This window comes from Cheilinus undulatus, linkage group 24 (assembly GCF_018320785.1).
Source record: "Cheilinus undulatus linkage group 24, ASM1832078v1, whole genome shotgun sequence".
Lineage (NCBI taxonomy): Eukaryota > Metazoa > Chordata > Actinopteri > Labriformes > Labridae > Cheilinus > Cheilinus undulatus.
The window spans coordinates 317,003-330,086 of NC_054888.1; the positions used below are offsets into that span (position 1 = coordinate 317,003).

Consider the following 13,084-nt stretch of genomic DNA (forward strand, 5'->3'; position numbering starts at 1 on the left):
TTGGTCAGAGGACGAAAAACAAGGAAAGTGATTGGTCAGAGGACGAAAAACAAGGAAAGTGATTGGTCAGAGGATGAAAACGAGGACAGTGATTGGTCAGAGGACGAAAAACAAGGAAAGTGATTGGTCAGAGGACGAAAAACAAGGAAAGTGATTGGTCAGAGGACGAAAACGAGGACAGTGATTGGTCAGAGGACGAAAAACAAGGAAAGTGATTGGTCAGAGGATGAAAACGAGGACAGTGATTGGTCAGAGGACGAAAAACAAGGAAAGTGATTGGTCAGAGGACGAAAAACAAGGAAAGTGATTGGTCAGAGGACGAAAACGAGGACAGTGATTGGTCAGAGGACGAAAACGAGGACAGTGATTGGTCAGAGGACGAAAACGAGGAAAGTGATTGGTCAGAGGACGAAAACGAGGACAGTGATTGATGCAGTTACTGAGAAAGCTAGAAAATGTTCTTTAGAGGAGTGTAGAAATGTTCTTTAGAAGAGTGTAGAAATGTTCTTTAGAGGAGTGTAGAAATGTTCTTTAGAAGAGTGTAGAAATGTTCTTTTGAAGAGTGTAGAAATGTTCTTTAGAAGAGTGTAGAAATGTTCTTTAGAAGAGTGTAGAAATGTTCTTTAGAAGAGTGTAGAAATGTTCTTTAGAAGAGTGTAGAAATGTTCTTTAGAAGAGTGTAGAAATGTTCTTTTGAAGAGTGTAGAAATGTTCTTTAGAGGAGTGTAGAAATGTTCTTTAGAAGAGTGTAGAAATGTTCTTTAGAAGAGTGTAGAAATGTTCTTTAGAGGAGTGTAGAAATGTTCTTTAGAAGAGTGTAGAAATGTTCTTTAGAAGAGTGTAGAAATGTTCTTTAGAAGAGTGTAGAAATGTTCTTTAGAAGAGTGTAGAAATGTTCTTTTGAAGAGTGTAGAAATGTTCTTTAGAAGAGTGTAGAAATGTTCTTTAGAGGAGTGTAGAAATGTTCTTTAGAGGAGTGTAGAAATGTTCTTCAGAAGAGTGTAGAAATGTTCTTTAGAGGAGTGTAGAAATGTTCTTTAGAAGAGTGTAGAAATGTTCTTTAGATTGTAGAGCAGAAGTTCAGATGGAACAACACCATGGGGCCGTACCTTCCTGATACTGAAGGTCAAAGGTGAAACCTTCAGGCTGGATGTTCTTTGTTTGATCTTTTCTCGCTGCTCAGCTGAAACAATTTTTGTCCCGATCTTCGTCATCTTCTTCTCAATGTTCTGCTTGGAGAACGCTTTCTTCAGACTGTCCACCTGCAGACGGAGAGACAGGTGAGCCTGATTTGGTTAACCTGTCTGTGTTACCTGTCTCTGGTTACCTGTCTCCTGTCACCTGTCTCTAGTCACCTGTCTCTAGTTACCTGTCTGTGGTCACCTGTCTCTTCTTACCTGTTTCTTGTCACCTGTCTCTTGTCACTTGTCTCTAGTTACCTGTCTGTGGTCACCTGTCTCTTCTTACCTGTTTCTTGTCACCTGTCTCTTGTCACTTGTCTCTAGTTACCTGTCTCTGGTTATCTGTCTCCTGTCACCTGTCTCTAGTCACCTGTCTCTTCTTACCTGTTTCTTGTCACCTGTCTCTTGTCACTTGTCTCTAGTTACCTGTCTCTGGTTATCTGTCTCCTGTCACCTGTCTCTAGTCACCTGTCTCTTCTTACCTGTTTCTTGTTACCTGTCTGTGGTCACCTGTCTCTGGTTATCTGTCTCCTGTCAACTGTCTCTAGTCACCTGTCTCTTCTTACCTGTCTCTCGTCACCTGTCTCTGGTTACCTGTCTGTGGTCACCTGTCTCTGGTTATCTGTCTCCTGCCACCTGTCTCTAGTTACCTGTCTCTAGTTACCTGTCTCTAGTTACCTGTCTCTTGTCACCTGTCTCTGGTCACCTGTCTCTGGTTACCTGTCTCCTGTCACCTGTCTCTAGTCACCTGTCTCTAGTTACCTGTCTGTGGTCACCTGTCTCTTCTTACCTGTTTCTTGTCACCTGTCTCTTGTCACTTGTCTCTAGTTACCTGTCTGTGGTCACCTGTCTCTTCTTACCTGTTTCTTGTCACCTGTCTCTTGTCACTTGTCTCTAGTTACCTGTCTCTGGTTATCTGTCTCCTGTCACCTGTCTCTAGTCACCTGTCTCTTCTTACCTGTTTCTTGTCACCTGTCTCTTGTCACTTGTCTCTAGTTACCTGTCTCTGGTTATCTGTCTCCTGTCACCTGTCTCTAGTCACCTGTCTCTTCTTACCTGTTTCTTGTTACCTGTCTGTGGTCACCTGTCTCTGGTTATCTGTCTCCTGTCAACTGTCTCTAGTCACCTGTCTCTTCTTACCTGTCTCTCGTCACCTGTCTCTGGTTACCTGTCTGTGGTCACCTGTCTCTGGTTATCTGTCTCCTGCCACCTGTCTCTAGTTACCTGTCTCTAGTTACCTGTCTCTAGTTACCTGTCTCTTGTCACCTGTCTCTGGTCACCTGTCTCTGGTCACCTGTCTCTAGTCACCTGTCTCTGGTCACGTGTCTCTGGTTACCTCTCTCTAGTCACCTGTCTGTTGTTACCTGTCTCTAGTCACCTGTCTCTAGTCACCTGTCTGTGGTTACCTGTCTCTTGTCACCTGTCTGTGGTCACCTGTCTCTGGTTATCTGTCTCCTGTCACCTGTCTCTATTCACCTGTCTGTGGTTACCTGTCTCTTGTCACCTATCTGTGGTCACCTGTCTCCTGTCACCTGTCTCTAGTCACCTGTCTCTGGTCACGTGTCTGTGGTTACCTCTCTCTAGTCACCTGTCTGTTGTTACCTGTCTCTAGTCACCTGTCTCTAGTCACCTATCTCTTCTTACCTGTTTCTTGTCACCTGTCTCTTGTCACTTGTCTCTAGTCACCTGTCTCTTCTTACCTGTTTCTTGTCACCTGTCTCTTGTCACTTGTCTCTAGTTACCTGTCTGTGGTCACCTGTCTCTTCTTACCTGTTTCTTGTCACCTGTCTCTTGTCACTTGTCTCTAGTTACCTGTCTCTGGTTATCTGTCTCCTGTCACCTGTCTCTAGTCACCTGTCTCTTCTTACCTGTTTCTTGTCACCTGTCTCTTGTCACTTGTCTCTAGTTACCTGTCTCTGGTTATCTGTCTCCTGTCACCTGTCTCTAGTCACCTGTCTCTTCTTACCTGTTTCTTGTCACCTGTCTCTGGTTACCTGTCTGTGGTCACCTGTCTCTGGTTATCTGTCTCCTGTCACCTGTCTCTAGTCACCTGTCTCTTCTTACCTGTCTCTTGTCACCTGTCTCTGGTTACCTGTCTGTGGTCACCTGTCTCTGGTTATCTGTCTCCTGCCACCTGTCTCTAGTTACCTGTCTCTAGTTACCTGTCTCTTGTCACCTGTCTCTAGTCACCTGTCTCTGGTCACCTGTCTCTAGTCACCTGTCTCTGGTCACGTGTCTCTGGTTACCTCTCTCTAGTCACCTGTCTGTTGTTACCTGTCTCTAGTCACCTGTCTCTAGTCACCTGTCTGTGGTTACCTGTCTCTGGTCACCTGTCTGTGGTCACCTGTCTCTGGTTATCTGTCTCCTGTCACCTGTCTCTATTCACCTGTCTGTGGTTACCTGTCTCTTGTCACCTATCTGTGGTCACCTGTCTCCTGTCACCTGTCTCTAGTCACCTGTCTCTGGTCAGGTGTCTCTGGTTACCTCTCTCTAGTCACCTGTCTGTTGTTACCTGTCTCTAGTCACCTGTCTCTAGTCACCTATCTCTTCTTACCTGTTTCTTGTCACCTGTCTCTTGTCACTTGTCTCTAGTCACCTGTCTCTTCTTACCTGTTTCTTGTCACCTGTCTCTTGTCACTTGTCTCTAGTTACCTGTCTGTGGTCACCTGTCTCTTCTTACCTGTTTCTTGTCACCTGTCTCTTGTCACTTGTCTCTAGTTACCTGTCTCTGGTTATCTGTCTCCTGTCACCTGTCTCTAGTCACCTGTCTCTTCTTACCTGTTTCTTGTCACCTGTCTCTTGTCACTTGTCTCTAGTTACCTGTCTCTGGTTATCTGTCTCCTGTCACCTGTCTCTAGTCACCTGTCTCTTCTTACCTGTCTCTCGTCACCTGTCTCTGGTTACCTGTCTGTGGTCACCTGTCTCTGGTTATCTGTCTCCTGCCACCTGTCTCTAGTTACCTGTCTCTAGTTACCTGTCTCTAGTTACCTGTCTCTTGTCACCTGTCTCTAGTCACCTGTCTCTGGTCACCTGTCTCTAGTCACCTGTCTCTGGTCACGTGTCTCTGGTTACCTCTCTCTAGTCACCTGTCTGTTGTTACCTGTCTCTAGTCACCTGTCTCTAGTCACCTGTCTGTGGTTACCTGTCTCTTGTCACCTGTCTGTGGTCACCTGTCTCTGGATATCTGTCTCCTGTCACCTGTCTCTATTCACCTGTCTGTGGTTACCTGTCTCTTGTCACCTATCTGTGGTCACCTGTCTCCTGTCACCTGTCTCTAGTCACCTGTCTCTGGTCACGTGTCTCTGGTTACCTCTCTCTAGTCACCTGTCTGTTGTTACCTGTCTCTAGTCACCTGTCTCTAGTCACCTATCTCTTCTTACCTGTTTCTTGTCACCTGTCCCTTGTCACTTGTCTCTAGTCACCTGTCTCTTCTTACCTGTTTCTTGTCACCTGTCTCTTGTCACTTGTCTCTAGTCACCTGTCTCTTCTTACCTGTTTCTTGTCACCTGTCTCTTGTCACTTGTCTCTAGTTACCTGTCTCTGGTTATCTGTCTCCTGTCACCTGTCTCTAGTCACCTGTCTCTTCTTACCTGTTTCTTGTCACCTGTCTCTAGTCACCTGTCTCTAGTTACCTGTCTCTGGTTATCTGTCTCCTGTCACCTGTCTCTAGTCACCTGTCTCTAGTTACCTGTCTGTGGTCACCTGTCTCTGGTTACCTGTCTCTGGTTATCTGTCTCCTGTCACCTGTCTCTAGTCACCTGTCTCTAGTTACCTGTCTGTGGTCACCTGTCTCTGGTCACCTGTCTCTAGTTACCTGTCTGTGGTCACCTGTCTCTGGTCACCTGTCTCTGGTCACCTGTCTTTAGTTACCTCTCTCTGGTCACCTGTCTCTAGTTACCTCTCTCTGGTCACCTATCTCTTCTTACCTGTTTCTTGTCACCTGTCTCTTGTCACTTGTCTCTAGTCACCTGTCTCTTCTTACCTGTTTCTTGTCACCTGTCTCTTGTCACCTGTCTCTAGTTACCTGTCTCTGGTTATCTGTCTCCTGTCACCTGTCTCTAGTCACCTGTCTCTAGTTACCTGTCTGTGGTCACCTGTCTCTGGTTACCTGTCTCTGGTTATCTGTCTCCTGTCACCTGTCTCTAGTCACCTGTCTCTAGTTACCTGTCTGTGGTCACCTGTCTCTAGTCACCTGTCTCTAGTTACCTGTCTGTGGTCACCTGTCTCTGGTCACCTGTCTCTGGTCACCTGTCTTTAGTTACCTCTCTCTGGTCACCTGTCTCTAGTTACCTCTCTCTGGTCACCTGTCTCTAGTTACCTCTCTCTAGTCACCTGTCTGTTGTTACCTGTCTCTAGTCACCTGTCTCTGGTCACCTGTCTCTAGTCACCTGTCTCTGGTCACGTGTCTCTGGTTACCTCTCTCTAGTCACCTGTCTGTTGTTACCTGTCTCTAGTCACCTGTCTTTAGTTACCTGTCTGTGGTCACCTGTCTCTGGTTACCTGTCTCTGGTTATCTGTCTCCTGTCACCTGTCTCTAGTCACCTGTCTCTAGTTACCTGTCTGTGGTCACCTGTCTCTAGTTACCTGTCTGTGGTCACCTGTCTCTGGTCACCTGTCTCTGGTCACCTGTCTTTAGTTACCTCTCTCTGGTCACCTGTCTCTAGTTACCTCTCTCTGGTCACCTGTCTCTAGTTACCTCTCTCTGGTCACCTGTCTCTAGTTACCTCTCTCTAGTCACCTGTCTGTTGTTACCTGTCTCTAGTCACCTGTCTCTGGTCACCTGTCTCTAGTCACCTGTCTCTGGTCACGTGTCTCTGGTTACCTCTCTCTAGTCACCTGTCTGTTGTTACCTGTCTCTAGTCACCTGTCTCTAGTTACCTGTCTGTGGTCACCTGTCTCTGGTTACCTGTCTCTGGTTATCTGTCTCCTGTCACCTGTCTCTAGTCACCTGTCTCTAGTTACCTGTCTGTGGTCACCTGTCTCTAGTCACCTGTCTCTAGTTACCTGTCTGTGGTCACCTGTCTCTGGTCACCTGTCTTTAGTTACCTCTCTCTGGTCACCTGTCTCTAGTTACCTCTCTCTGGTCACCTGTCTCTAGTTACCTCTCTCTGGTCACCTGTCTCTAGTTACCTCTCTCTAGTCACCTGTCTGTTGTTACCTGTCTCTAGTCACCTGTCTCTGGTCACCTGTCTCTAGTCACCTGTCTCTGGTCACGTGTCTCTGGTTACCTCTCTCTAGTCACCTGTCTGTTGTTACCTGTCTCTAGTCACCTGTCTTTCTCACCTTCTTCAGACTGGAGCGCTTCAGTTTCTCTGCTCTGGACTTCTCCATGTTCTCCAGGTCCTGAGGCCAGAGCTCCTCCTCCTCAACCTCAGCGTCCAGCCCCACATCCTCGTCTGATGAGAGGTCGATGGTGTGGAGCGCGCTCTCTTGGGAACGGTTTCCATCAACAACGCCGGCTGATTCATCACCTTCCTCTATGACCTCATCACGCGGGAACGGAGGAGGATCCTTAACAAAGACGGTGGAGGGGATCTCATTCTCCTCCTGAAAGAGACCCACAAAAAAGGTGTTACAGTGGGACGCAACAACGATACAGCAATACAACAACAACGACATGACAACTACAAACAAAAGAAAAATATAGAGAGGATACCAACAACACAACAACAAACACAACAGAACAACAAGAACACCACGACAACAACAACAGAACAACAGCAACAGAACTATAAAAACAACAACACCACAACGACAACAGAAAACAACAACAACAACAACAGAACAACAGAAACAGAACTATAAAAAGAACAACACCACAACGACAACAGAAAACAACAACAACAACAACAAAACAACAGCAACAGAACTATAAAAAGAACATCACCACAACAACAACAGAACAACAACAAACTACACGACAACAACAACAGAACAACAGAAACAGAACTATAAAAAGAACAACACCACAACAACAACAGAAAACAACAACACGATAACAACAACAACAGAACAACAACAAGAACTACACGACAACAACAACGACATAAAATACAAACAACAGAAAAACATAAAGAGAACAAGAACAAGAACAGCAAAAAAATCAACAACAGAACTATAAAAAGAACAACACAACAAAGACAACAGAAAATGACAACACAACAACAACAACAACACGACAACAACAGAACAACAACAACAGAAGAAAAACAAAATTGTTACAATACAACAAAACAACAAAAGTACTCTGGTTCTGATCTGGGTTTCCTCGTCAGTCTGGCTATGATCCAGGTCTATGCCTGTAAGAAGAGGTTTCTGCTCTCTAGAAGGTTCTTAGTTCTGGTTTCATGTGGGTCTGTGTTGGGTCAATACTAGAACAGAGAATCCGGTCTAGACTGGCCATCTTTAGAAAGACCTTACAGATTACTTTAGTTATGAATGTGAGCTGTACAAAAAGGTTGACTGATTAGTCGATGAGCTAATTGAATGACCCTTTTTAAAATTTGACCTCTGACCTGGAAGATGAGCACTTTGAAGTTGTTCCTGTTGATCAGGTGGGCGTGGTTTGCCTCAAGCTTCTTTACCTGGATGCCCTGCCGCTCCATCTTATCCCGTACCTACAGAGGAGAGCCCATTTGTGACTGATGTATGACCACCTGCCAGGTGTGACTGATGTCAGAACACCTGCCAGGTGTGACTGATGTCAGAACACCTGCCAGGTCTGACTGATGTCAGACCACCTGTCAGGTGTGACTGATGTCTGACCACCTGCCAGGTGTGACTGATGTCTGACCACCTGCCAGGTGTGACTGATGTATGACCACCTGCCAGGTGTGACTGATGTAAGGACACCTGCCAGGTGTGACTGATGTCAGACCACCTGCTAGGTGTGACTGATGTATGACCATGTGCCAGGTGTGACTGATGTATGACCATGTGCCAGGTGTGACATATGTCAGACCACCTGTCAGGTGTGACTGATGTCAGACCACCTGCCAGGTGTGACTGATGTCAGACCATGTGCCAGGTGTGACTGATGTCAGACCACCTGCCAGGTGTGACTGATGTCAGACCACCTGCCAGGTGTGACTGATGTCAGACCACCTGCCAGGTGTGACTGATGTCTGACCACCTGCCAGGTGTGACTGATATATGACCACCTGCCAGGTGTGACTGATGTAAGGACACCTGCCAGGTGTGACTGATGTCAGACCACCTGCCAGGTGTGACTGATGTATGAACATGTGCCAGGTGTGACATATGTCAGACCACCTGCCAGGTGTGACTGATGTCAGACCACCTGTCAGGTGTGACTGATGTCTGACCACCTGCCAGGTGTGACTGATGTCAGACCATCTGCCAGGTGTGACTGAAGTATGACCATCTGCCAGGTGTGACTGATGTATGACCATCTGCCAGGTGTGACTGATGTCAGACCATCTGCCAGGTGTGACTGATGTAAGGACACCTGCCAGGTGTGACTGATGTCTGACCACCTGCCAGGTGTGACTGATGTCAGATCATCTGCCAGGTGTGACTGATGTAAGGACACCTGCCAGGTGTGACTGATGTATGACCATGTGCCAGGTGTGACTGATTTATGACCATGTGCCAGGTGTGACATATATCAGACCACCTGTCAGGTGAGACTGATGTCAGAACACCTGCCAGGTGTGACTGATGTCAGAACACCTGCCAGGTGTGACTGATGTCAGACCACCTGTCAGGTGTGACTGATGTCAGAACACCTGCCAGGTGTGACTGATGTCAGACCACCTGCCAGGTGTGACTGATGTATGACCACCTGCCAGGTGTGACTGATGTAAGGACACCTGCCAGGTGTGACTGATGTATGACCATCTGCCAGGTGTGACTGATGTAAGGACACCTGCCAGGTGTGAATGATATCAGACCACCTGCCAGGTGTGACTGATGTCAGACCACCTGCCAGGTGTGACTGATGTCACACCACCTGCCAGGTGTGACTGATGTAAGGACACCTGCCAGGTGTGACTGATGTCTGACCACCTGCCAGGTGTGACTGATGTAAGGACACCTGCCAGGTGTGACTGATGTATCACCATGTGCCAGGTGTGACTGATTTATGACCATGTGCCAGGTGTGACATATGTCAGACCACCTGTCAGGTGTGACTGATGTCAGAACACCTGCCAGGTGTGACTGATGTCAGACCACCTGCCAGGTGTGACTGATGTATGACCACCTGCCAGGTGTGACTGATGTAAGGACACCTGCCAGGTGTGACTGATGTATGACCATCTGCCAGGTGTGACTGATGTAAGGACACCTGCCAGGTGTGAATGATATCAGACCACCTGCCAGGTGTGACTGATGTCACACCACCTGCCAGGTGTGACTGATGTCACACCACCTACCAGGTGTGACTGATGTCAGACCACCTGCCAGGTGTGACTGATATCAGACCACCTGCCAGGTGTGACTGATGTAAGGACACCTGCCAGGTGTGAATGATATCAGACCACCTGCCAGGTGTGACTGATGTCAGACCACCTGCCAGGTGTGACTGATGTCACACCACCTGCCAGGTGTGACTGATGTAAGGACACCTGCCAGGTGTGACTGATGTCTGACCACCTGCCAGGTGTGACTGATGTAAGGACACCTGCCAGGTGTGACTGATGTATCCCCATGTGCCAGGTGTGACTGATTTATGACCATGTGCCAGGTGTGACTGATGTCAGACCACCTGTCAGGTGTGACTAATGTCAGAACACCTGCCAGGTGTGACTGATGTCAGACCACCTGCCAGGTGTGACTGATGTATGACCACCTGCCAGGTGTGACTGATGTCAGACCACCTGCTAGGTGTGACTGATGTATGACCATGTGCCAGGTGTGACTGATGTATGACCATGTGCCAGGTGTGACTGCTGTCAGACCACCTGCCAGGTGTGACTGATGTCAGACCATGTGCCAGGTGTGACTGATGTCAGACCATCTGCCAGGTGTGACTGATGTCAGACCACCTGCCAGGTGTGACTGATGTCAGACCACCTGCCAGGTGTGACTGATGTCTGACCACCTGTCAGGTGTGACTGATATATGACCACCTGCCAGGTGTGACTGATGTAAGGACACCTGCCAGGTGTGACTGATGTCAGACCACCTGCCAGGTGTGACTGATGTATGAACATGTGCCAGGTGTGACATATGTCAGACCACCTGCTAGGTGTGACTGATGTCAGACCACCTGTCAGGTGTGACTGATGTATGAACATGTGCCAGGTGTGACTGATGTCAGACCATCTGCCAGGTGTGACTGATGTCAGACCACCTGTCAGGTGTGACTGATGTATGACCATCTGCCAGGTGTGACTGATGTCAGACCATCTGCCAGGTGTGACTGATGTAAGGACACCTGCCAGGTGTGACTGATGTCTGACCACCTGCCAGGTGTGACTGATGTCAGATCATCTGCCAGGTGTGACTGATGTAAGGACACCTGCCAGGTGTGACTGATGTATGACCATGTGCCAGGTGTGACTGATTTATGACCATGTGCCAGGTGTGACATATGTCAGACCACCTGTCAGGTGTGACTGATGTCAGAACACCTGCCAGGTGTGACTGATGTCAGAACACCTGCCAGGTGTGACTGATGTCTGACCACCTGTCAGGTGTGACTGATGTCAGAACACCTGCCAGGTGTGACTGATGTCAGACCACCTGCCAGGTGTGACTGATGTATGACCACCTGCCAGGTGTGACTGATGTCAGACCACCTGCCAGGTGTGACTGATATCAGACCACCTGCCAGGTGTGACTGATGTATGACCATGTGCCAGGTGTGACTGATTTATGACCATGTGCCAGGTGTGACATATGTCAGACCACCTGCCAGGTGTGACTGATGTCAGAACACCTGCCAGGTGTGACTGATGTCAGACCACCTGTCAGGTGTGACTGATGTCAGAACACCTGCCAGGTGTGACTGATGTCAGACCACCTGCCAGGTGTGACTGATGTATGACCACCTGCCAGGTGTGACTGATGTAAGGACACCTGCCAGGTGTGACTGATGTATGACCACCTGTCAGGTGTGACTGATGTCAGACCACCTGCCAGGTGTGACTGATGTCAGAACACCTGCCAGGTGTGACTGATGTCAGACCACCTGCCAGGTGTGACTGATGTCAGATCACCTGCAATGTGTGACTGATTTCAGACCACCTGCCAGGTGTGACTGATGTCAGACCACCTGCCAGGTGTGACTGATATCAGACCACCTGCCAGGTGTGACTGATGTCAGACCACCTGCCAGGTGTGACTGATGTAAGGACACCTGCCAGGTGTGACTGATGTATGACCATCTGCCAGGTGTGACTGATGTAAGGACACCTGCCAGGTGTGACTGATGTCAGACCACCTGCCAGGTGTGACTGATGTCAGACCACCTGCCAGGTGTGACTGATGTCAGACCACCTGCCAGGTGTGACTGATGTCAGAACACCTGCCAGGTGTGACTGATGTCAGACCACCTGCCAGGTGTGACTGATGTCAGAACACCTGCCAGGTGTGACTGATGTCAGACCACCTGCCAGGTGTGACTGATGTCAGACCACCTGCCAGGTGTGACTGATATCAGACCACCTGCCAGGTGTGACTGATGTCAGACCACCTGCCAGGTGTGACTGATGTCAGACCACCTGTCAGGTGTGACTGATGTCAGACCACCTGCCAGGTGTGACTGATGTCAGAACACCTGCCAGGTGTGACTGATGTCAGACCACCTGCCAGGTGTGACTGATGTCAGAACACCTGCCAGGTGTGACTGATGTAAGAACACCTGCCAGGTGTGACTGATGTCAGACCACCTGTCAGGTGTGACTGATGTCAGAACACCTGCCAGGTGTGACTGATGTCAGACCACCTGCCAGGTGTGACTGATGTATGACCACCTGCCAGGTGTGACTGATGTAAGGACACCTGCCAGGTGTGACTGATGTATGACCATCTGCCAGGTGTGACTGATGTAAGGACACCTGCCAGGTGTGACTGATATCAGACCACCTGCCAGGTGTGACTGATGTCAGACCACCTGCCAGGTGTGACTGATGTCACACCACCTGCCAGGTGTGACTGATGTAAGGACACCTGCCAGGTGTGACTGATGTCTGACCACCTGCCAGGTGTGACTGATGTAAGGACACCTGCCAGGTGTGACTGATGTATCACCATGTGCCAGGTGTGACTGATTTATGACCATGTGCCAGGTGTGACATATGTCAGACCACCTGTCAGGTGTGACTGATGTCAGAACACCTGCCAGGTGTGACTGATGTCAGACCACCTGCCAGGTGTGACTGATGTATGACCACCTGCCAGGTGTGACTGATGTAAGGACACCTGCCAGGTGTGACTGATGTATGACCATCTGCCAGGTGTGACTGATGTAAGGACACCTGCCAGGTGTGAATGATATCAGACCACCTGCCAGGTGTGACTGATGTCACACCACCTGCCAGGTGTGACTGATGTCACACCACCTACCAGGTGTGACTGATGTCAGACCACCTGCCAGGTGTGACTGATATCAGACCACCTGCCAGGTGTGACTGATGTAAGGACACCTGCCAGGTGTGAATGATATCAGACCACCTGCCAGGTGTGACTGATGTCAGACCACCTGCCAGGTGTGACTGATGTCACACCACCTGCCAGGTGTGACTGATGTAAGGACACCTGCCAGGTGTGACTGATGTCTGACCACCTGCCAGGTGTGACTGATGTAAGGACACCTGCCAGGTGTGACTGATGTATCCCCATGTGCCAGGTGTGACTGATTTATGACCATGTGCCAGGTGTGACTGATGTCAGACCACCTGTCAGGTGTGACTGATGTCAGAACACCTGCCAGGTGT

At 48.9% G+C, this 13,084-nt stretch overlaps 1 protein-coding gene across 1 annotated transcript in view; it reads right to left on the reverse strand.

The window, feature by feature from the left end:
* The window catches only part of LOC121506321 (caveolae-associated protein 2-like), a 35,033-nt gene that overhangs the window by 5,597 nt on the left and 16,352 nt on the right, over positions 1-13,084 (reverse strand). Inside the window, exons 3-5 of the mRNA XM_041782083.1 lie at positions 7,697-7,798; positions 6,465-6,728; positions 1,110-1,262 (exon numbers count right to left, since the gene is read on the reverse strand). Coding sequence (XP_041638017.1) covers positions 1,110-1,262; positions 6,465-6,728; positions 7,697-7,798 — 519 coding nt within the window. The remainder of the gene's footprint in view (positions 1-1,109; positions 1,263-6,464; positions 6,729-7,696; positions 7,799-13,084) is intronic.